Source organism: Brachionichthys hirsutus, chromosome 14 (genome assembly GCF_040956055.1).
Source record: "Brachionichthys hirsutus isolate HB-005 chromosome 14, CSIRO-AGI_Bhir_v1, whole genome shotgun sequence".
Taxonomy (NCBI): Eukaryota; Metazoa; Chordata; class Actinopteri; order Lophiiformes; family Brachionichthyidae; genus Brachionichthys; species Brachionichthys hirsutus.
In genome coordinates, this window is record NC_090910.1 from 9,377,204 (window position 1) to 9,401,043 (window position 23,840).

A 23,840-nucleotide genomic window follows, 5' to 3' on the forward strand; every position below is an offset into this window, starting at 1 on the left:
CATACAAACTACAAATTAATTTCAAATACTAGACATGCCTGGACAGAAGATATTTCACCAAATGAGACCTAAAACTTGTGTAGGAGGATAAAAGCTTTAGCGGACGTGACTACGGGGTTCCAGAGTTGTGGACCACGGAATTTGATGAATAATTTATGCTTGGAGGTACGACAAAAGCGGTAAATGAAAATTCTTCTGACCTCTTACCGAATAGGAATGGATATCTGATGACAACAGGAAGAATTTATGAAAAGTGCCTGGAATGTCTTGTTTATAGTGAATGAATTTAAACATAAACAGACATGTTTGAAGCATATTCATAGAAAAAATAGACAAAAGTTTAAATTTGTTAAATAAAGGAGCAGATGGTGCTCGATTGTTAGAGTTTGAAATCATTCTCAAGAATCTTTTCTGAATTAAGAGTATCTGATTAAGGTGTGATGAGTGTGAAACAGCCCAAACTATGTTACAGTATGTCAAATATGGATAAATATGGAACTTATTAGGGCGACCTCCTCGGTCCGGGATTTGATAGATGATTGATGTACCACATAAGCAAAACAGCTAGCCAAGCGTGTTTGGCTAGCTGTTTGGCTACCCTAAATCTACAAGGCTAACTAACTTGTTCTTTAACAAAAGCAACATCTTATCCTGATGTTACTTTTTAAGAAGCGCTCCCAACTACGGATTTGGTCAATTTGACACCTTTTGCTAGCTACTTATTCAGCTAGTGCTAGCATAACATGGGATAATAACAAATAGCCGTTCAACACACCCGCCACGGAATTTACCGGCGCAAACAGACTCCATAAATAAATAAACATACTTTAGTTTCGATGAAATGTTGACGAAAATTTCAATTTTGTTAAAACATTTCAAGCCAATTCAAGCAAACAAGAATGGCCTTACCGTCCGCTGCCCTTCCAGCTTCTTCCTGGCTGCCTTGGTAACAAGTCGATGTTACGGGTGCTCACACAGGACAAACTTAATAAGTCTTTTTTTCCCTGCTCGCTTACTTCGAAGTAAAGCAATTACAAAGAAACTACAATGCGTTTACAAATACATTTTAAAAATCAAGCCAATTAACGAACGACTGAAATTTAACAAGTTCAATTGCAAATAATAATAATATTTTGCCATTATAATTTTTTTATTGATTTATTTTTCTCATTTTGACACGATAGCACTAACAAGAACAGTGTTTTGGTTATAATGCTAGTAAAGATCAACATATGAACCAGAGGACCTACAATTGTTCAGACCTTCCTGAAAGTTTATAAATGATTAAAAAAGAATAGCCAAATGAGACATTAATTAAATGAAATACTTTTTGAAAAAAGTGTGTTGTCTAGTTTTTAGATAACGTCTCTTAGTTTTAATTATACTGACCCAATAATTGTATAAAATCAGTACTTTGAGGTCAAAGTTTCCGAAACGATACTATACGTTTGTAGTCAAGCATAACTAATCTTTAGTTATACAGAGATACAATCTCTGTTGTGTGATACATCGCCACTTCCATATACGGTATACTGTATATAAATATATTTATACACACACAAACACACAGAGATGTCACAGGGTATTTAACAGGACGCTAGAAACTGATAATAAAACACTGACACTCCATGCATTACAAGCATGCAAGTCTTTATTTTTTGCTAAACCAACACAATTTTGTCTTTACCACATTACTCACTTATAGTATGATTTAAAGCTTTACAAAAATGAGGAAAACCAGATATTTACAAATCTATTTGTGCAAACATAATTCTTCTTTAACGCCACTCTCCTAAAGTATTTGAAAGGCATGCAAACAAATAAACTTTGGTATGTTAAGAAAAACAAAAACTACTTATTTTCTTAGAAGCATCTATGTACATGTAGAACCAATTCATCATTAGTATGGTTTACATTTAGACAACAATACACGTTAACTTAACAAACCGAGACCAGCAGTGGAAAGACTGAGGTCAACACTTGAGCCATCACGCATGAAAATTCCCCCAAAATCCTGTGAGTGGGCTGGGCCTGAAGTTAGTCATTGTACAACTTTGGCAGATAGGCACACCAAAATGAAAACCTGTACTACTCATGATACCAGTTTCGTAATTCTGTAAATTAGAATAGCAGTGAAACACGAGGCAATACAGAAGTTACCAATAAATTCCACTTTAAAATGCACGTATACATTGCGTTTACATTAGTAAAAGGCATATACAAGGGCTGAGCTGAATGTCTGGCAACATAAGAAATATAGAAATTTTAATATTCTATGGTTATTCAATCTGCTTTCAAAAATAAAACAACATTTTTTTTTACATGGTAATTTGTGATTGTACACCAACTCTGTATTTTCTATTCATAGCTACAGAAGAAAAATAGATTTTCAACACCGCTGAGAGCCTTCCACTGTGAAGTGGTAAAACTACAAACATTTTTTTCTAAATTCCATTATAAAATATTTTTGTCACAACAGTACACCTTGAAAGAAAAAAAAAATGCTGTGAGAATGCCAGTGTCAAAAGAAACATAAATTGTGAGAGTGCATCGCTTAATACTTACAAAAAAAATAAAAATGAAACAACAAACCAAACCAATATAAAATGACATATGATCAGGTCTACCTGACCGGCGTTAAGCCAGAGGGGCAATAAAGGGGCTAGGCGGTGTCCTTAGCTGCTGTGGCTGTTGGGATACAGGATTTGCCGCTGCTGCCGTTGTGGGACCTGTAGCTGGTGAAGCTGGGGGTGTGTATGGTGCGGATGCTCTTTCCACCTGGGCCCAGAGGTGTGGGCGACAGAGGGGAGGGGGAGGATGAGGAAAATGAAGCGGAGGAGTGCACTCGACCATTCTGATTCTGCGAGGAAAACGAGAGAGGTTTACCTGCGTGCGGTGAGGGTGTGGGGAGTTTGAGGGATCCGTTAGACAGGGAGGGGATGTGGGACGAGGGTAGGGAACCGGAACGAGGGGCGAGAGAGGACAGGGTGGAGGACTTTGTCACAGAGGAACAGGAGGAGGAGGAGGAATGGTTAATTGGGTTAGTAGCATCTGAGATTTGTGCAGACTGGGGACTGCCTTTAGCAGAGCTCGGATAAAAAGCAGGAATTTTAGAGATGGGTATAGTAGGGGAAGCAGCTTTATGATCCCCTCCCACTCTTTTAGCACTTCCGTTAGCCTGCAAACAGAAATGCCAAAACAAACACCGGTTGTCAAAAAGAAAGAAATTTGATCAAATAATACACATAAAAAAAGGTAAGACGATGTTTAAAAAAAAACAAAAAACTACAAGTTATATACACAGAAACAGGTAACCACTACACAAACATTAATACACAACTAAAAGACACCAAAAAAAAACCAACAACAAATATCGAAGCTATGTTTTAACAATGTTACACAAACGCTGAGACACATGAGACATGTTACCATTAAACAGATTACTTGCAGGGGTTAGGACACTGTGACGGCAGACAGGAGGGGCGTCGTTACAGGCTGCCGGGTGTTAGAGAGAGAGGGGGGGGGTCGTCATTCATCGTAAAAAAAAAAGGGGCTGTCTGGGAAATTTCACAAGGCAGAGACGCAAGACTGAAGAGAATTGGGGAAACGGGGTTAGGAGACTGAAGAGTGATAGCAGACGGGCGATGTGGGCCAGCGTTCCACTGAAACTGACGGTGCAAGATGGTGAGTTGTGGCGAGGTCTTTTGGGTTTAAGGAAATATTTCATTGTGAGGTTAAGAAGCTATGCAACAATATTGGGATTTGAGCAGAGGTGCATTGTGAGGAGGAGGAGGAGGAGGATGCATAGGCAAAAATGTCAGTGAGGGTTGTATTTCATAGCCAATAAGCCTCCCGGCATTTGAAAACACGGTTTAGGAACTCAGCTGTGATGGGAACGGGAGGAATGATGACAGGAGAGGATTCCATTCTTCTTCAACATTTTTCCTTTTTGTTTTGTTTAGTCACCAACACAGTGAAACCAGCGAGCAGTGTGGACATGCAAAAAGCCATACAGTACAGTGATGTTAAGGGGTAACAGTCAAGAGTCAAGCATGCCTTCTGGTCGAGAGAAACATCAACAGCTCCACAGGGTGACTTTATCTTTATCACGTCACAGCTCACAGCTTTGGTAGGTATGTCTCATGTCTTCAATCGCTACGTGTTTTGTTCCCTCTAGTCTCGGGTTTAAGGCCCTACAGTAAAACTACCTGTCGGAACTGCCTCTGAGCGTCCTGCAGCTTTTGCTGTTTCCCCGTTTTGTCGGTAGTCCCCGGCGACTGCCTGGACTTCGCAGACAAAGGGACGGGCATCCGACTAGTAGGGGACGCGACACTGGTGTTCTGCAAGGGGATCCAAATGAAAAACAAAAAGAAGAAATAAAACAAAAGAAAGAAAGCACACACACACAAATAGGAAGTATGAAAATTCAGGGCGGCAACAGGTCAAAGAGCCTCATTTAACACCTCAATGATCAACACCAATGACAGAGCATGCACCCAGTGAGACCCTAAGTCACGACACAGTACATGCAGTCAGGAATTAGGAAGATATAAAGGAGTGACTATCGTGAGAGTGTCTCTGAGGAGGCGTTCACCACTTGCTGAAAACCTTGGAGTTTTTAGCAATGAACTGAAGGCGGGACACGGCAGCCAGGAACCCAACAAAATGCCACCGCAATCATGTCACGGGTCATGATTTCACAATGTGGGGGGGGCATTTCCAATGTTTCCAAGCACCTGTGGAGTGGATTAATCATTTCAGGATTTCAGTGGTTAGAGTTTGGAGCAAAACAAAAAGTAGGTTTTAAACTGAAAAGGAAGGACCCAAAGCCTCCAAGAGCAACGAGAGCTAGAAAGAGACCTGCTGCACGGTGCTGGGGGCGCTGGGGGTCGTGGGGATGACTACAGGGCGGGGGAGCAGCTGAGGCTTAATCTTCTTCTGCAGTGACTTTTTGCCGAGCGCCGTTAAGCCCGCCCCTCTAGAGGTAGGGAGAGACGAAGACCTTTTCAGCCCCGCCCCTTCTGAGCTTTTCCCATTCCCCGTTTGAGATTCCTCCGTGCCCGCTGGCTCGGTCGGGGAGTGAGGCCCCATCTCACTGATAGTGGTCTCCAGCTGCTTGATGGTCTGCTCCAGGCTGTCCAGTGTCTTGTAGGTGTTCTTCCTGATTTCATTGGTCCTGCAAAGGGAGTCAGAGTTCTGCCTCGTCAGCACCGCGGCGCCCGCCGCTCTGGGAGAATCGGCTAAGGATTTCGAACGTGCGATCTCAAATCTCGTCGCCTCCTTGTGCTGCCTGATAGTGCCGTCGCTCTCCTCCTCATCCTCATACACGACCACCTGCAGAGTCTTCTTGCCCGACTTGGTGCCGGTGCGAATCGCCTGGGTGAGTGCAGCCAGTTGCTTCTTCGGGAACTTGAGCTTGAACCTTTTCTTGCCGTCCTGCTTGGGGTCACCATTCGACTCTAAGTTAACTCCATTGTCTGACGAAGACGATGAGGATGATAGACTGACATGGTCCGCAGCCACTCGCGAAGAGCTGACCTTTTCGCCGCCCACCACCTCGGCCGCTCCGGCTTTTACCTGCGGCCCGCCGATCTTCTCCGTGTCTGACTCCTCGCTCTCCTCGTCGATTCGCTCCTCTGCTAGCATCCTGTCTAATTCCTCCTCGCATTCAAAGATGGTAGACAGGCGTTTGTAAGCGGAGCGGATGTCCATGGGCTCGTCAAAGATGATGATGACGGGCTTCTTGCTGAAGCAATTCTCCCCGGGACCCGTGGGATCGGTAGGGGCATCCCCCCAGCTTACGCTCGTGCCCACAGTGACAGTCTGGACACTTCCTTTCTTGGTATTGACCAGTTCCTGGTACTCGCCGCAAGACAGGGCTTGCACTTTGGTGTTGGTGATCATAAATGCTATGTTGTCAGGGGGTGGAGGCGCCTCTTCTCCGGGTAAATCAGGACTGAGGCTTGCCTCATCGTCCCCCTCCAGACTGTTGGAATTGGTGTCCTCACTCGGAGCCTTTTCCGGAGGGGCAACAACACTTTTAGTACCTTCTTTTACGCTATTGCTTGTTGTCGCTGCCTCCGGCCCGGGAGTTGCATTTTTACTTGAGGAAACATGTAGCGCCGATACTTTTCTTTTCTTTTCAGTGTTAATTCTGTTACGAATGTCTCCCTTTTCCATTTCCGTGCTGGTCCTCAAGGATTCCGACCGTCTTACTTGCTTCCTTGGTAGTTTGAATTTCAGTCCCACAGGTTTTGGTGATATCGGAGGAGGGGATTTTGGCGGAGGTGATTTTGGTGGTGGAGACAATGGCGGCGGCGGCTGCTGCTGCTGGCTTGGAGAATTGTCATTAACATTGACATTTGACACCTGTGATGAAGGCTGCGCGGGTTCTCGAGGTTCGGGCGTTTCCTCCATTCCTGGTGGGGGTTGTTGTTCTTTGGGAATCTGGCCAGTTAAATAGTATATTACCTGAGAAACAAAGAAGTAGCTGCTTAAAATCTCTCAAAAATACAGAGCATAGATTACGCTAAATGAAAGTATTGCACAGAATCTGACATACCCCTTGGCTCTGGCGGACAGTCGTGTTGCCATTTTCATCCGTGTCTGGATCTTTATCGTCTCGACCGGGTTCTGAGCTCTGCTAGGAAAGTGCGTGAGGGAATAATATTACTGTGCAACTGGGCGTGTCAGGCCGCTGTTGATTAACTGTGCATTTCCATACGGAACGCCGGGAGCATCCAGTCAAAATTGCAAAATTGACCTTCGACAAGGTGACAGCAAGTCATTTACAGAATTTTTTTATATTTTCAGCAGACAAATCAGCTACTTGTTTCCTTCTGGTCTCTCCATCGCTCTACCAATTTTTGTGTTGACCTTTATATCCCGTGTCCTGTCGCGTTCATACAGTACACGGTTTAATGAAAAAAACTCCTTTACAATATTAATTAATGTGTATTTCTTTAATTCTTTACAGAAACTACGAGTTTACTCTGCCTCTAATTGGTTTAATGGCGACAGAGCAGTTTTAGACTGCAGGCTTTTAAAACTTGGTTGTGAAGTAGATTTTTTTTTATTTTTTACAAACAAGATATATGACAAAAATCCAATTACATGTGTGTGTTATTTCAGAAGTACAGGGTTAATATGGTTAATATAGGCATAAAGCTGAGAAAGCGTCGTGAAATGAAGTGAAAGGCACAGAGAAACAGAAAAGAAAGCAACCAGTGAAGCTTTAAATGTGGTAAAGCAGCATGCAAAGCGGCCACACTGACCTCAAGTGAACCAAGTCTGCGAAAACAAGCTGCGTCGCCACACTGAGTTTAAATTTGTAGCTTTTGCTCAATTTTCATTTTCTTTTTTTTTAAAGAAATTTGCTCTATTGACGCTCCATTTAAAGAAAGACACAAGACTATTGAATTGCCTGCAGAATACAGTGCCGAGGTCTTTATTGATCTGGAGGACAAGACAACTTGGTTGGATTGAATTGGCAGCAGAAAACACATCATTGTCTGGTTCGGAAGACGGAGCGTCTTTCCAGAGGCTTCACTTTAAGCTGACTTTAAATCCTCAGATATTCAAAGGTGTGAAATCCAGCAGAATTGCAGGAGGGGGAGGAAACAGAGGCAGCCAAAGAAGGGTCGCTTTGGAGGTGGATGTTAGGGGGTTTCTCTTGAGCGAAAGCAAGGGGTGCAAAACCCGTGGAAGCGTTAAGACAGAGCAGATCCAGCTGACAGAGGCAGGCGGGCAGCCGAGTAGCTGCACGGCGACGTCAATGTTACCTTCTTCTCTTTGAGGGGCGATAACACCCCGGGTCTTATTTCCCTGACTTGTGGCTCAATTCGAGGGGTGGGTTCTACAGAGTTTTTCACCCCCATATCCTTAACTGAGCACTTCTGGAAAACCTAAAGAATGGAAAACAGTGAAGGGGAAAACGAGGAAAGAGGTTTTGAAGAAGGAACGTTCTGCGTGTCGTCAGCTTTGCCGCAACTGTAAAACCCCAAACTGTGACAGGACAGAATCAAGCAGTCAGTGACACTGCTCTTCGTTGTCGACGTTGGGAGAAGTCAAGCACCATGGGGGGGGGATGGGCAAACCTCACCCGGAGGAGCCCACCAGACAAATTCAGTGAAAGCCTGTCGTTTAAGCGCTCTGAATACAGGTAGGTGGGTGTGTGTGTGTGTGTGTGAGCGCTTTTCGAACCTGGAGTTCTGCCATGATCTTGTGCCCTTCGTCCTCCTCTTCTCCAGGAACAGGAGCAGCGACAGGGGGAGGGGTGGCTGGCTTCACCTTGCTTTCTGGAGGAGCCTTGGTGGGTTTGGTCTGTGGAGCAGCAGGTGGAGCGTCCCCTTCAGCTTCCTTTAAAAAAAGAAATTGTACGGCATTGTCATACAAGAGCATGAAAAATCCCCCAAAATATAAAGTGTATGACACCAAAAGCTGAAAGTTTCAGAGAAGTATGCCCTTATTCTTCAGCCGCAGACTGACCTGAGTGGTCACGGACTCTTTCCTGATGAAGACCACCTCGCCGGAGCGAGTCGTGGTCATGCCTGAGCTCGAGCTGGGAAAGGTCTTCCTTGGAGGAGGTGGTGGCGGCGACTTGTTGAGCTTTTCAGACGCTTGCTTGGCGCCGTCAGTGGACGCAGGCTTGGCGGCGCTCTTGGAGGGTCTCTCCAGTGTCGGTTTAGCTGGTTTTTCCATCACAGGCTTTGGAGGTTTCTCGGGCCCTTTTTTCACCGTTTTGTCTGAGTGAGGTTCAGACCGTGGCTCCTCTGTCATCAAAATAACAGACATAAGGACCCTCCATATTAAAAATAAAGAGTTGAGGGCACATTTGTGTCGCATGCTTACCTGATGGCGATCCCACTAGTGTGTGGGCGTCTGCTTGTTCTGCAGCGGCAGCAAGGGCGAGACCAGGACTCTCATCAACATCGAGACTGGGAATGCCCTTCATCATGTTGGCCTGGGCCTCCTGGAGGACCTTCTCAAAATCTTTCCCATCATAATGTCCCATGCTTTGCCTCCTCTCTTCCCATTCCTTCTCTGCGGCCTGCAGCGTGAAAGAGAGAGAGAGATAATTACATGCACAACGTTTCTAGAAGTTTAAGGTGAGCTGGGTCAGAGAATTGTATTTCTGAAGCAACAAATATTACAACATGTTGATATTTGCAGGAATGCTAATTACAGCCAGAGAATATTTCCACAACTTTATTGCACTTGATGAAAAACACGCAGGTCGTCAAACATACCTCAATAGACAGCGCTCGGTTCTTGCTCTTGTCCCGACTGATCTGGAGCTCCTCTATGACAAGAACTTGACTGGCAGTGCCGTTTCCATTATTTCCTGCATTCCCATTTGTTTTCTTATGATTTGGTTGATCCAAGGCTGCCCCATTGGGAGAGTCCCGGCCTTGACCTTTGCTGGGATTGGGACTAGGCGTGTGGGAGGGGCTGGGAGTGAGTGGCGGACTGGGCTGCGATGTCAAGGCCGCAGACTGCTGGGACTGCTGCATGAAGACCGGGGAGCTCTGGACGTGATGGATGACCACCGGAGAAGAAGGCATTACCTCTGATCTGAGGGTCGAGGTCTGGGGCTCCAGCTGGGCTGAGGTGGAACTAGGCTGGGGGGATGCTTGGGTATCTGCTGCGGCTGCTGGAGGGCCGTCGGTCGTCGTGACATGAGTGGAAGAATCAGGCGCCTTCTGATGGCCCTCAGTAGCGCATCTGCATGGAGGAAGTTAGTGATATATCAAAATGGTGCGTGCAGCTAATTAATTCAGTGAAATAGACCGCACCTAAAGTTAGCCTCTTTCTATCTATTTTTTTCGGCTACCTTCTCAGGCTGCTGAGTGTGTCCGTCAGGCTCTTGACCCGCTTCAGCATGCTGTCCAGTTTATGAGGCTCCTCCTTCAAAAACTTGACAGCTTCCACCTCGACCCGGAGCACAGATCGCATTCTTGTTTGCAGGGCCGGGAACTCTCCTAAAGGAAACACACAGAGGAATCGCTCCAGTTATTGCTTGAAATATTTATTGACTCATCTAATTTTGAAAGTCAATTCATTCAAGAAGTTTTATTTTATAATTTGAAACACTTATTTCTGAGAATATTATTTACATTTTCTCAAATACCCTCTCATTTAAGTAGAGCAATCCACGATAAATCTCCAAAAGGGATAACTTTATTGATCAATTAACTGATGACATAACCTTTGAGATTATTGATACAGATTTATGGAGTGTGGAGGAACATCCATCATATCTGATAAACCGCATTTATCATAGAAATATGATTTTTATAACGGTAATGACGTTATTTAATCTGGAAAACTGACAGCACATAAGGGATGTACACAGACGGATATTTCAACGCACCTTTGAGCCCTGCCAGAGATTCGCCCACTTTCCTCAGAGTCACCGCGCCGTCCTCCACGTCCTTCAGGGTCACGGCTCTGCGCGAGTCTTTCTGCAGAGACACTACATACTGCTCCAGCTCGCTGCAGACACAACAAACAAGGCACAGTGAAGAGGACAAAGAGTTTTCTCACAGAGAATGGCAAAAATGAAAACTCATGAGAAAATTATTTCGAGCCGATTCTCTCATGGGCATGAAGGCTAAAATGTAAACAGCAGGGGGCAGAACACAATCAGTTATCTTAAAAGCAAAGTGTCAAAAGTCAGACGTTGTATCGTTGAAAATATATGTACAAGAATGAACAACAACAGTAAAACCTTCCCACAATGCAGTTCACGTTCCTGCCTAAAGATTGCTTTAAATGACTGTTTACGTTATACATAGAAAACCACAAATCCTTGCAAACCCAATGAAGGCTTATTTTTTAAGTGATCAAGCTTCTTCAGAAGAATTGTACCCTGCAGGGGAAACGAGGTGATGGCAACGTGTGTGTGTGTGTGTGTGGGGGGGGGGGGGCAGATTGAAAACAGATGAGGGGGGAAAAAGTAATGTGTTTTCCATTTAAGACAAAATTAGAGATAATGCATCTCATTAATACGTGTATCAATTTGAGTGACGTTATAACAACAACGTAAAACTCCTTGCTCTAACTCATTTCCTTGTTTTTCATGTGTGCTCGCCCTCGGATTACCATAAATGTTAATTATTAGACAGCGTCTGTTGTTGACAGGGAGTCATAAGAAAATGTGTCCTTACAGCTTATGAAAGGTTGCACTCCTGCATATCAACACGCCGCCTCCCACTGGTCGTAAAAGCCGACAGCCCTAATTACCCCACGGTTTATATTTTAAGGGCCGGCAGCCATGTCTCGCTGCCTCACAGCTGGCTGGATACCAAAGGTAACAGCGAGTTTAATCGACTGACTTGCACATTTTCCGTGATCCTGCCTCCGTGAGCTGCTTTCAGTGTTTATTGAGAGTATTTTTGATCGACCTCGCCTGTAAACAGTCAAATAAAAAAATAAAAAACATTACGTTGCGGCTCCCGAGATGAGGAACGTGAGATTCGGGCAGGTTTGAAAGAATTTAACCAGACAGCTGTGTCCATTGTTCTTGTCTGCTGAGAGGCGGGCACTGCCTGTAGAAACCTGTGAGCTGCAATTTGGAAGGTGTTGGCTTGTCGAAAGTATAGAAGTGAATAGCATTAAAACAAAATTAAGCCTTTTGGGGATTTCCTAAGAATGGAAGCACCTTGACTGGAGTCGCATGGGTGCTTGCTAAATCGCCTCGAACGGTAAAATCCCTGATAATAAACATCCAATAATGAATGCAAAACAACCAAATGTGCTTTAAATCCATTTACAAACCAACAAAGAAACAAACGACAAGAAAGAGAGAGAGAGAAAATGTTCACCCAAGGACATAATGCCCCTGCTGCTGGGGAAAATCATTTGTGCTCATGTGGATAGACGACGCCTCCCTCCGAAGGAACGGCTGGGAAACGGCCGTTCCTTCGGAGGGAGAAAAGAAAGGCATTAAAGACTTTGCTCGAGGAGTCTATGCAGGTTTTTTTATGTGCACTTGATTCATTTCAGTAAGTGTCTTTTATTGTTTTATGTGTTTCCCCCCATCCTGATCAATGCTCTGCTCTGCAGCTTGTGTTCCCGTGCACCGTGGGCGGAGCTTGTCCGTGCTTCACAAAGCTAGGACAAGGTAGAGTAACTCCAGCGAGAGTTGAGGGCGGAGTCACAACTAAACTTCCCCCCCAAGGAAAAGATGGTCAAATGCCAACACGGAAGTGCAAACCAGGCAAAAAATACGTTTTCCAAATACTAAATAGTAAATAGAAATATAATTTACACCATACACATCAGCAGTCACACCAGATGTCCAGTTTAATTCTATGACGTACGAGACGTACAGAAATGGGCCACCCCTTTATGCCCCCTTACCCGAGTTGCGTGACGACACGCTCCTCCAGACCCAAGTACTTGTGCCTGTCCTCGTCTACCAAAGCTCTCTGCTTTTGGACAGGGTCCTCCAGACCCCGCATGGCCTCCGTGAGTTTAACACTGATCTCCTGCTCTGCCCGCTTTAGATGGGCTCGTAATGCCTCTTGGTTCTGGAGCTGTGGGGGATGCACATGGGGGGGGGACATGAAGTATCAGAAGACCAATTTACAAAAGATTACAGTAATAGATACCAACACGTGAAATGATTAAAGAAGGAGAAAGGGGTCTTGCCTGAAGTTGTCTCATCTGATGCAGTTGCATCCTGAGGTCAGAAACATTCTTCCTGAACTGCACGAGGTTGACTTTAAGCGGAACCGTGACCTTGTCCGTCGGAGATGCATTGCTCTTGGGACCCAAAATGGGAGAACCGCCTGAATTGGTGGAAAAACAATCAGATAATAATAATATGTTGGCGCGTGAAAAACTACACCTCAGCAGACAGCGACAAAGACACGTCTTATTTTCATTCACATGAATTCATGCCTGGAAAGACATGTTCATCATCATCATCATCATCACCGGCTGCATCTTACTCATGGCTAGAGATAGAGAGAAACTTGCAAACCCCAAAGCCATGAGAGGTTATGGCAAGAAAACGATGGCCAACAAGCATGACTTGAATGACCTTTACTGACCTTTACTCTATAGAATAGAGGTCATCCAAGGGTGAATTTAGTTCACTCATTAAAATAAATAAGTTACCGGTACTTTATTTGCAGTTGAAACCAGACCAAGTGGTCAGTTAACCTCAGATGGAAAAATAACACTAAGACAGGATGGCTTGTTGCTTATCTCTTGATGCAAATGAGAATATCTGAATTTTGTAATCTCAGGGAATAATCCTTCGACCTTGTTTAAGAAATGACACAAGAGGCGAGGAGGAATGTTCCAACTGCTAAACCCAGTTGGCACAAAGAGACAGTAAAAGAACAAGCCTTTGTCTTCATAATCCCAAAACTCTCTTCTTTGTTGTCTATCTGACAGCTGCCTAGACCTGAAGTACTGGTTACATTGTGTGCTGCTGGTATTACTATTGGCCTCCGGGACACAATGTCCATCAGAATAAGTGCAGACTGTGTGGTGACAATGAAGACATTTTGAGTGGGGAAATGCGCCGCTTATGTCTCTTGTGTTATGTCTCAATCTGGTATGGTATGTTTTGTAGATTCTCTCATGCAAAACAACAAGTAGATCCCCGTGAAAGATGGGGGGGGGGGGGAGGATTGCAAGACACATGAACCAATCCTGAAAACCGTTTATTATACAATAGGAAGTCACGAGAACGAACAACGCACCTGAACTATGCGCGCTGTGGGCTGGAGACGAGGTCTTTGGAGGTCTCTCACTGCAGCCAAAGAAGACATGACATCATCAAGATTTTTCATTGTGAGGGGGGGGGGGGGGAAACAACAACAACAACAACAACAACAACAACACATTTTGGGACGGTTTAGAACAACAAGTTAGTATTAGTAAGAGCAAACAAAAAACAACAAAGTATGATGGAAAATACTGACGAACAATGATGTTAATAATGTTAACAAGCTAATCGGCATATAAGAGAAACGCACCAATCCAGTGCATTCACAGACATGGAGCGAATGCAGCCAGATCAACCTGAGATAGCGACCTTTAACCTTAGATAGCGACCTTTAACCTAGATAGCGACCTTTGTTATGGCCATTATATGCCCCCCCCCCGACGCTGCCTGGACAAGCAGGCTTTTATTTTGAAACTCCATTCCACCCCCCTGATGCATCACTCCACAGTGCGATTGCTTACCTCACAGGCTCCTTGGTGCCACTAGCGTTTGACCCCTTTAAAAGTGCATGCTGAACAAGACCAGTCAAGCTGGCAATCTGGTGCTCCATTGCCTTCATTCGCTCTCTGCAGAAACATTAGAAAATGCTACTTTCAACACTGGAGGCCTATTGGATGTTCCCGCTGCCACCCAAGAAGATATCAACCTCAGAATTAGAACGAGAGCGCTGCAAAAAGGACAGGAACGTCTCAGTTACCTAAAAGTCATTTCATGGAGTTACACAATGGAGACTGTTTTGCAATAACATCCTAATTTAAGATGTTTCTGATTAAGAGCGCAAGAGCAGAGGTGCCGATTCGCAGAAAGAGAGAAAACTCGATTTAAAACTCGAGAAGAAAACAACCCTAGGGTGGGGGCAGAGGGGCGTTCAAGCAATATCGTTGGGGTTTTTTTTTGTGTGTGGATAAAGTGGAGAGCTCTTAAAAGAGGATGAAAGGACAATTGGGAAATGACAGTGCCTGAAGAGAGCCAACACCAGAGGGGGCAAAGGAGAGACTTCTCTCCCAAATTGGTTGCTGAGCCTGGAGGACAGAAAAGAGAATAACGTCTGTTGTCAGACGCCATTTATATTGAGGATTTGCTGCCAGCGAAACACAAAGGAGTGACGGCGAATGCCGTTTTGGACGTGCGTTCCGACGAAAAAGACAAACACAACACGGCGTAGCTTCAGCCTCACGCTCCAAAAATCCACAAGAGTCAATTCTGTGGCAGCAGTCCGAGTTGGGGAGTGTTTATTTTGAAAGTGGCATTCAGGACGTGTCCGTTCACATTCCTGCACTGTTGCTAAGGTGTTTACGGTGGAAGTTGATCCAACCTGGTCTGATTGGCCGATTGCACATTCATATGGCCTCTGCAAGCGTCCCTCCTGGTAGTGGATTTCGTGTTTATGTGCTCTCAGTGAAAGTGGACCAACCTTGCCCATGCAGGTATCACAATGTCTGCTGGATTATCCAACCTGAATGGACTCTCCAGAGGGACTGGAACAATCGTCACAAGGGTAAGGGGAAAAATATACAGTGGCTTGGTGGGGATCGCCAGACGCTATCCCATTGCTACAATAATCAACACTGTGAGCTCCAGAGTCTGAATATGAAACTCTGAAAACAATGGTCAGATAAGCCGTTGGCTTTGCACCTGAAACGCATACATTCTGGGTTCGATGTTTCCCCCCCCCCCCCCCCCCTTCAGTCATGAATGATGAAACAGTCAGAGCCCAGGATCAAAACCGGCAGCTCGCAGTTAGGATGAGACTGGGATACAGGAGTTAGTCCATGCTTCCATGCAATGACTTCATCTTAATTAGAATGATCCATCCAGCCCATACGAGGGAACATCTGGGACCCCCCTTTGGTTCTTACCGTGTCTGATGGTCAGCGGCAGGCGGGATTGGCCCTTGGAGGTGACCCTGGAGGTCTACAACAACAGGCGATCCCATGTTGCTCCGGGGCTTGGTCCCGGCCGCTTCCTCCTTCCTGAAGGACTGGCGGACGGGTGAGCTCCGCTCCATGGGAACGCTATGAGGCGGCATGCCGTGGATGTCGATCATCCGGACCTCAGTCATCCTGTGAGGGGATTGGGGAGGAGTCTTGGAGCCCAGAGTAGGCAGTTGGCTGTTTCTGGACTTCTGCCTGTACAGAGAAGGATGATCCATGGAGTCTGTGGGGCTGGGCCCGCTGTAAGAGCCAGTGGAGCGTATTGAGGCGCGGTGAAATCCCAAACCATGTTCTGGACCATCAAGACCAGGGTTGGGGTGTGGTCCATGGGAAGAAGCCAAGCTCATTCTTCCCTCTTGCAGCAAGTACGGGTCTGCATACAAGCCCTCATTTCCCCGAGCTAGACTGTGGCTTTTGCCGGCCATGTCCTCATCGGGCTTGACATCACGCCTCTCCAAGATGGCACTGGGGCAGGGTGAGCTAGAGCGGGCCGGAGAGTTGGTTGACACGCGCTCCCTTGGCATAGTGGAAGTGCCAGGGATGGAGCTGGGCCGGGGGCCGAATGGGATTCTGGACGGGGATGGGGGCATGGAGTGAGGAGCTGGGGGTAGAGCACCCTGTATTGGGTGGTGCAGCGGCGGACCCATGGGGTGCTGCCTCAGAGGTTGAGGGCCGTCACGACTGGCGTGCGCCATCTCGTTGTGCATCTGGAAAAAGCATAAAGATATATATTATATGCCAACAAATATGAAAGCTGGAACTTTCATATATAAAAACCCTTCAATTTCAAGCCAGCCTGCATACTTTTGCCAGCGAGACAGCGTCCTCGACTGCTTATTTTGCACATATCCTGTATTTTTGGACTGAAGTTGCCCTTAAAATAAAAAAAAAACATCCATCTAACTCGGTTTACACGGTTTTTGTTCAAAGAAAATAGACAGTCAGCGATTTTTCCCGAAGCAGAAAATTGTTATTCGGGAGACCGACTATCCCTGGATGCTATCCCCAGAGGCTTCTGTAAAACAATATTGCAATGCATCAACACAAGATTCCTTATTTTGATGGAAAGTCCATATTTTATAATGGCGGTTGTTTTTTTCTCAGCATGTGCACCTCCAGGGCTTGAAGGCAGTTAATCTGCCCATAAATACCATACCATAGCATGCAATAAAGCTGACCTCCTTTCACTGGGGTTGCATTCCAGGTTAAAGGAGATATGAGCGCTCAGGCTGTTGGAAGTAAAACATTTAACCAGGAGGTGAAAGTCTTACGGCTGCAGCGACTCAATCCTCTCTTGTCGTCTCCGCAGTGTTAGAATGTGAAAAACACAGCTACAATTGATTTAAATCCTTTTTGTATTGTATGCAAATGACCTGTAAATTAAAATCCCCATCGGTGTTAGTTTGAGAGGAAAAACATAAAAAGATATCAAAAATAATATTCCATAAATAGAACAATGCAACACCCAGCCAGACTAATTTTGCGTTGCTGTCATCACTATTGAGACTGCGTGGCGATGGAATGTGTTAGTCTCACTTTTGCGTATAGATATGGATTCATACAGGTGAACTCTGCTAGCTTAGACCGTCCATCCATCCATCCGTCCATCCATCCATCCATCCATCTTCCCCCGCCTATCCGGTTCCGGGTTGCAAGCTATTCCTTTTACACAACACAACATTTTTCTCCTAATTATTCCAGCCTGGAGATGATTTTTCATACACATTTCCTGCATGTGACGGTCCACACACTGAGGAACGTCACATCCATCGAATCCATCTTTCTTGTTTTATGACACATGTTCCTGTCAAGAACAACAAAAAGAAGCTATTGTTCCAATGAGGTATGACTCACGGCTGGCAAGTGTATAAGAGAATGAGTCCAAACCGAATGCAACGTTCTTAAAATAAAAGCAGACATTTTGACAGCTTCTTTTTCAGCCGTTCTTTTTCTCCTGCACTGGTGTGTGTGTGTGTGTGTGTGTTGTTGCTTGCTGTGATAACAAAGGACACAAAAGAGGAAGATTTCTGCTGGCATTAAAAGTACGCATTGCCCAAAACTTGGCCACAATTAATTCAATTAAACAAGAGAAAAGCTAAAAGGAAAACTGGATGGCCATCAAACCATTTTCACAAAGTGTCAACACACACACACACGCACACACACACACACCAAAGTTGCCCTCTTGTGCAGGAATGTCTCTGGAACGCTTTTCCAATTCCGGCAAAATCTTATAAGACTAATTCTGGGCCAAAAGCATCACTTGTAAATCCCAAACAGATGTCCCACCTGTGGAAGTCTTAATCTTTCTTAAAATGTCCTCAAATACACTGACTGCAAAAAAGAAAAAAGAAAACAGGCTGCCTTTGTCTTAAAATTATTGGTGTGAGGCAAAGCAGCCCAGCAAAGGCTCAAAAAAACAAATAGATGAACGTGTCAGGGAGCCGAGTCCGGGAACATTTGCTTTGAGTTTGACTTGTGGAGTCGCCTCGGATTCCACTGTCCGCTCTTAAGTTTCCAATAAAGAAGGAAGCATGTCTGGTAGGAGCAGGAAAAGTCACCTGGACCTCGAGCCATGCTGGAGAGAAACTGGGAAGTCTCAGAAGATGAAGAGGAGTTGTGGTGCTGGGTTTTTGGGAAGTGCATCAACATCTATTATAATGTTAAGGCCAAAAATAATAATAATAATAATTAAAGTTTTTCATTTCTTGTGTTAACATGGGTTTACATGGATAATAAAGGGTAAACAATAAATTAACCTCTATTTACAAAATAGCATCTCCATCTATGTGTACAAAACATCGCCCGTCACAGCCTCTATTGACTGTGTTCCTATGATTACAAAGCACCACTGTGGACAAATCCCTGATACGAGACCAGATCCTTTCAAAATATTTCCCGCTTATTTCATGAAACAACACGATCCTTCTACAAGAAAATGCTTTGGATTCTCACAAGCTAATGCGATTTCTGCTCTCCGAGATGCTGATCTGACCAAAAGTTTCAGCCATTCCATCGGGACACAAAGCTTTGTTAAATAATAGAGGTAACGGCAGATGGCGCTTTAAATCGGATCCGAGGTCCGGCATTCTTTTGAGAAAAGAGGACACTCAATAGCCCCCCCCCCCCCCCCACCCCCCTCGAAGAAGTGTTTGAACAGGTGCCCAGTTCATCGGGTAGCATTTTCCTCTTTTGTCGAGTGCGAGTTTCTGTTTCATTCCTAAAAGTGTTCGCCGAGAAATAAAAACAAGAAAGACCTTTTTGTCGCTCTTAATCATTTTCAAAAAGGCACACAAATGAAAAGGAAAAAATCTGCAGCCGAGAATGTAATAGGTATAAAATGTTTGTGTGAGAAAATGGCTTGTCCCGCCGTATCATTGCAAGAATGCAAGTGATTGCCTTAGTGAAAAAAAAGAAAGGCCATCTAATTCATCCATTAGCCAACCTGGCCAACACAATCACGCCCAATCTTTATATCTGTGTCATTTCCTGCTTGGTTAAACATTCACAGAACTGTTCATGACGACAATGTCTTCAGTCTGTTTCTACTCCATGTCTTCATTTCACAATATTTGCACAGCAACCTTTGTAAAAGTTGCCTTTATATGCACATACAGCATGTGGCAATTGCTATAAGGTTAGTGCAGTTTTGAAAAGTAAAAATGCTAATCCAGAACCTGCAGCAAGCAGAGAGGAGCAGCGGGATACTTAAAGGGTCAGGTGGATTAGAGAGAAAGACTGGAAGAGGAGCTTTAGGAGGAAACACATCTTTCCAGCTTTAGTATGTCACTTTCACACGAAACATGCTTTTGCATCTCAAGATTCTAAAGAAATTTGCGATAATACTAAAAACAAGAATGAACGAGAAAAACGATCCTGAGATTTGAGCCCCTTTAAGAATGCGGCACCAAACCAGAAAGACGAGGCACAATCGCTTGAGGCAATGCTTTTCGTCACCACACCAGGTTGAGGACTCACCCTGGCATCGCCATTGGCAGGTCTGGGCCCATGGCTGAACGCCTGTGCAGGATCTTTGTGGTAGACCTTCAGGGACGCGTGATCCGTGATGTTTCTGTAAGGGGAAGAGGTGTGGGTCGGTAAATGGGCAGCCCAGATATGGCCGTCCGAAAACGGCCGAGGATGCCCCAGTCTGGATCTCTTGAGCAGCCCTGCCAAGGGTATGTACCCTGAAATAGGCGCGGACAGTCGCCTGCTATCTGACATTTCCTCTAAAGTCTATAAAAAACGTCTGCTAATATTCCTCTGAAATGTGGATCTACTGCGTAAGCGGAGCGCAGATCTGCCCGGCCTCTTCCAGTGTCTCAGCGCTCAGTGTCGCAGCCTGGACCCTTGTACCAACCCTTAAGGGATCATGAGATATATTTTACTGCCCTGATAAAGCGTTAGTCACTAAGTACACATTACATTTGAGCAGGAAACCAGCGCACAACAGGCCAAAGTTGTAAGAGTAATGCGTTTGTTTGTTTTTCTTTGCTTAACTAAGGGGAAAAAATAACTGGGTATGTCGCGCCAAATAAAATCTACGGTATTATAGAAACGACACGATGGGAGGGCAAGAAGATAAAGACCAAGACAGACACAGTACAATGATATTTAAGAGCACGAGTCGATGTTCAAACCTTCTACAATCAAAGTTTCACTGGAGCAGAGGGCAAGAAATGCACTGAAGAGTCTCCAGAGGCTTCTTCACTTTGTTTATCTGAGACCTTTCGCCACATGGCTTCATTTCAAAATAGCTTTTCATTCATATTAAGATTTGGCATGAGGCTTAATGTCTATTCCAGTTTGGAGCTTAAAGAGGACGTGCTCAGGAAAGGGAAAAAAAGACCTTCAGGAGCAAGTGAACCTTCGCGATCGGGGATCATGGGAAGCAAACGCAAAACGCATCGTTTACCTGACGTCGTTGAGCTCATAGTACATATTCCTCATGTCATCTTTGACGTAGACGGCAACGCTGGGCGACTCCAGCATCTTCATGGTGAGCTGCTGCGGGAAGGCACTAACGAACAGAGCCCTGACGGTGTCGATGCTGGTGATCTCATTAGGCATGCGGATCCGTTTGGTCTCGTCCCCGTACTGCAGGCACAGCACACCTGCGTGCAGAGAGAACACGGGCGCAAAAGCAGCTGTTAGAGTCACTACTCTCATTCTCACAGATTAGACTCGCACCATTTTGTCCGCTGCTGGAAGAAGTCCACTCCCAAAGCAGTATTAAACCGTTAATAACACTTCATGAATACAAAACAGCTCACCAAAGTTATTTTTGGTCTTTCAGAACATTTGTATTACACTTCAAACAACCACTAAAGCACAATCCAAATTTTAAAAAAGCACCATTTCCAGAACCCTTCCGGACCTGTTTGGTGCCCATATCACAATGTCTGGTTCTGGTTGACCTAATGAATGGTTGCCCTCGACCGTTGCCCAAAGGATATTACAGTCTCTGAAAGCAGTTCTGTGGTGCATGTTTTCCTGCTCGTATGAATTTTGTATTAGAAAAATCATGCTCGACGTTCCAGACAAATAACAGGATTTAAAAGTGGGCTGGGGGGGGGTAGGATCGGCAGGGCCCCGTGCGCGGTCCCGGGTGGAACCGTGCAAGTTGTGCATCAAAAGGGCCAAAAGTCTGAACGTCTGAACTCTGGGTGTGGCTTTTGTACTGTGTTTTAGAAAAACAGATGCCCCACCCCCCCCCACAAATTTTATGTTGACGCCTACGCTCCACTTGTATAAATATTGCCACAAAGGAAACAAAAAAAAAAACCACACATTTCTATGCCCATTCTCCATTTTCTTTTCCATCCTCTTCTCACAATACAACTTACAGTAAAAAAAAGATGGACAAGTTCCACTTACTTCCACACTTGTGCCCTTCTCAAGCTTTTAAGGAAAAGAAGGGACGGGTTAAGTTGGTGTATCTCCATAAAAGGGCAGAGCCTGTAAAAGCTACCAGATGTTTGGTGAAATATTATACAAGATCCTACATGCTCCGTGAAGGAGAGGGCAAATACAGGAAATACAATTGCTGAGTCTGTCATGGCTCTTTCTGGAATGTCTGGGTTTCAGGGCACAAACCGGCCATTTGCAGAATAACTTCCATCCCCGCCCCCCCGCCCCCCCCCCCCCGCAGAGTGTTGTTATGGTAACTAACAGCCGGCTAGTTTTCATCCAGATGTTACCGTTTAATGAAGAAGTGACAAAGCATGCTTTAAAGGACGTTTTGAATCACAAGCCTGTTCTAACGAAGAGCGAGTCGCGTCACATTCCCGAGTGCCAGATTCCACTGGAAGCAAATGGGCCTGGTGGGTTTGCCCCAAACCGGGCACAGACCGAGTACCCCCCCCCCCTGATGTCATGCAAAGGTTTCACTTAAACAACCGATTTCAACTAACACGACAACGAACAGAACCAAGACGCAGACAAACGCAGAAGGTGCAGCTTGGAATACGATCCCGTGCATCTCCAGGATGAAATTGGATACTCACCTCAGGTTTCAAAAGAGCTCTTGCTTTCTGCTCGATTTTGATGATGCCGCGCCACAACGTCGACAGTAACTGACTGACAAAAGCTAAAGAAGAATCCCCAAACACCCGATGGGACGGTGTGTGTGTGTGTGTGTGTGTGTGGGAGGGACACTGAAGTTAAGAGGTGCCCCATTTTCTCTCCTCCCCTTTCACAGCACCATAGCCCCCCCACTGTCACACCGCTTTGTCCTGATGGGTTTTTTTTTTTTAAGAGAGAGATGTGTGTGTGTTCGAACGTGCAGGCATGCTTGGCAAAGCTTTATTTTTTGTGCGTGTTTTATTTTTTGCATTTGCATTTGCAAAACGTCACACTATACAGTCGCTGCTTTTATTTTCACTTTGCTGAAAAGGCAGATTCCTTGCCGAGCTGCGAGCTGCCTTCAAAGACTATCCTCCTCAAATATTACAGACTCTCCTTCTTTGCTCGGGGAGTTCGGAAAACCTCTTCCGAGCACCCTCACCCGAGCGCAGCAACTTAATTCCGAACGACTTGCTTCGCGTTTCTGCGAATGGATGCAAATGAAGCACCACTCGTGTTGATAAGACGGCCCCATTTCTAATCCTGTCAATAACACGATGGCATATTATGGATGAATTCACTAATCCTTTACTACAGAGGAAGAAAATTAAAATTAAAATGAAGCCACGAGACGATGAGGTGAGAGATGAGGGAGGGGGGGAGGGAGGGGGCATAATTTAGATGGAGTAAGAAGAAAGCACTTGGACAATATCTGAGGTTGAACCTTCATTGGAAACAAGGTTTTAATTGACCAGAGATCATTTCTTTTCAGTTTGGAGGTTTTCAGATTCCACGATGGTTCGCCGACACATTTCTCAACCCAAAACGTCTGATGCAGATCGTACCTAGGGAGCGATCCTTCGTCTGGTTGGTCGATCGCACAACGGGCAGACTGGCACGAACCCGGCTGCCCCGAGTGAATCCTGTTGGCGAGTCTGCCTCCGACATGGTGTCCAGTGACTCCAGGGAGGCCAGAGAGAGGTGGTCAACCTGGTCGCCGGCGCCGGGTTGCGGATTGGGGCCTTGCTTTGGGCTTTTGCTCTGGAGAGACGGGGGGGGGGGGGCACAAAGGAGCGTAACACGTTAAGGGGGGGGAAAGCATGCATCAATTGTGTGAGTGATAGCACACAGCTTTTACATGTCACACTCATAATGCTGCGTTCAAGTCTTTGGCAAGTCACAGTAAAGCGTCTCTGACGTTGACTTTGAGCTTGACTCCACTGCAAGAAATAAAAAATCATGCAAGTGTTAACACTGTTAGTGCTTCATAATGCCACTGGAACACACTCAAACGAATGACGCTGCTCGGTACTGTCTTACAAAACCACCAACTTAATGATCATGATATTAACCGCGCATGTCAGAGGGCTTCAGACAAACTGAACGAGATCAAACGGCGACAGCGGATGCAGGAATTCCTTTTAGCGAGATCAAAACCTGCGTCAGCAAAACGTGACGCTCAGTTCGCCGCGCCGTAAATCCAACCTGCATGACGTGATGCGTGAAGCACCCGTGGAGTTACGGCGCCACGCTGAAAAGTGATCTGGTCCATGGGGGGGGGGTGAACACTGGACTCCATGTAACGCTCTCTCCTTCTC

At 45.4% G+C, this 23,840-nt stretch overlaps 1 protein-coding gene across 1 annotated transcript in view; it reads right to left on the reverse strand.

The window, feature by feature from the left end:
• Positions 1 to 1,633: 1,633 nt before the first annotated feature.
• si:ch211-285f17.1 (sickle tail protein homolog) overlaps positions 1,634 to 23,840 on the reverse strand; it is a 63,223-nt gene continuing 41,016 nt past the window's right edge. The window contains exons 4-22 of the mRNA XM_068747761.1: positions 23,088 to 23,283; positions 20,594 to 20,792; positions 19,657 to 19,750; positions 15,604 to 16,385; positions 14,206 to 14,310; positions 13,719 to 13,768; positions 12,655 to 12,794; positions 12,364 to 12,539; positions 10,373 to 10,494; positions 9,833 to 9,980; positions 9,249 to 9,723; positions 8,851 to 9,049; positions 8,488 to 8,771; positions 8,203 to 8,358; positions 7,782 to 7,904; positions 6,563 to 6,643; positions 4,861 to 6,471; positions 4,209 to 4,340; positions 1,634 to 3,178 (exon numbers count right to left, since the gene is read on the reverse strand). Coding sequence (XP_068603862.1) covers positions 2,663 to 3,178; positions 4,209 to 4,340; positions 4,861 to 6,471; positions 6,563 to 6,643; positions 7,782 to 7,904; positions 8,203 to 8,358; positions 8,488 to 8,771; positions 8,851 to 9,049; positions 9,249 to 9,723; positions 9,833 to 9,980; positions 10,373 to 10,494; positions 12,364 to 12,539; positions 12,655 to 12,794; positions 13,719 to 13,768; positions 14,206 to 14,310; positions 15,604 to 16,385; positions 19,657 to 19,750; positions 20,594 to 20,792; positions 23,088 to 23,283 — 5,589 coding nt within the window. The 3' untranslated portion in view covers positions 1,634 to 2,662. The remainder of the gene's footprint in view (positions 3,179 to 4,208; positions 4,341 to 4,860; positions 6,472 to 6,562; positions 6,644 to 7,781; positions 7,905 to 8,202; positions 8,359 to 8,487; positions 8,772 to 8,850; positions 9,050 to 9,248; positions 9,724 to 9,832; positions 9,981 to 10,372; positions 10,495 to 12,363; positions 12,540 to 12,654; positions 12,795 to 13,718; positions 13,769 to 14,205; positions 14,311 to 15,603; positions 16,386 to 19,656; positions 19,751 to 20,593; positions 20,793 to 23,087; positions 23,284 to 23,840) is intronic.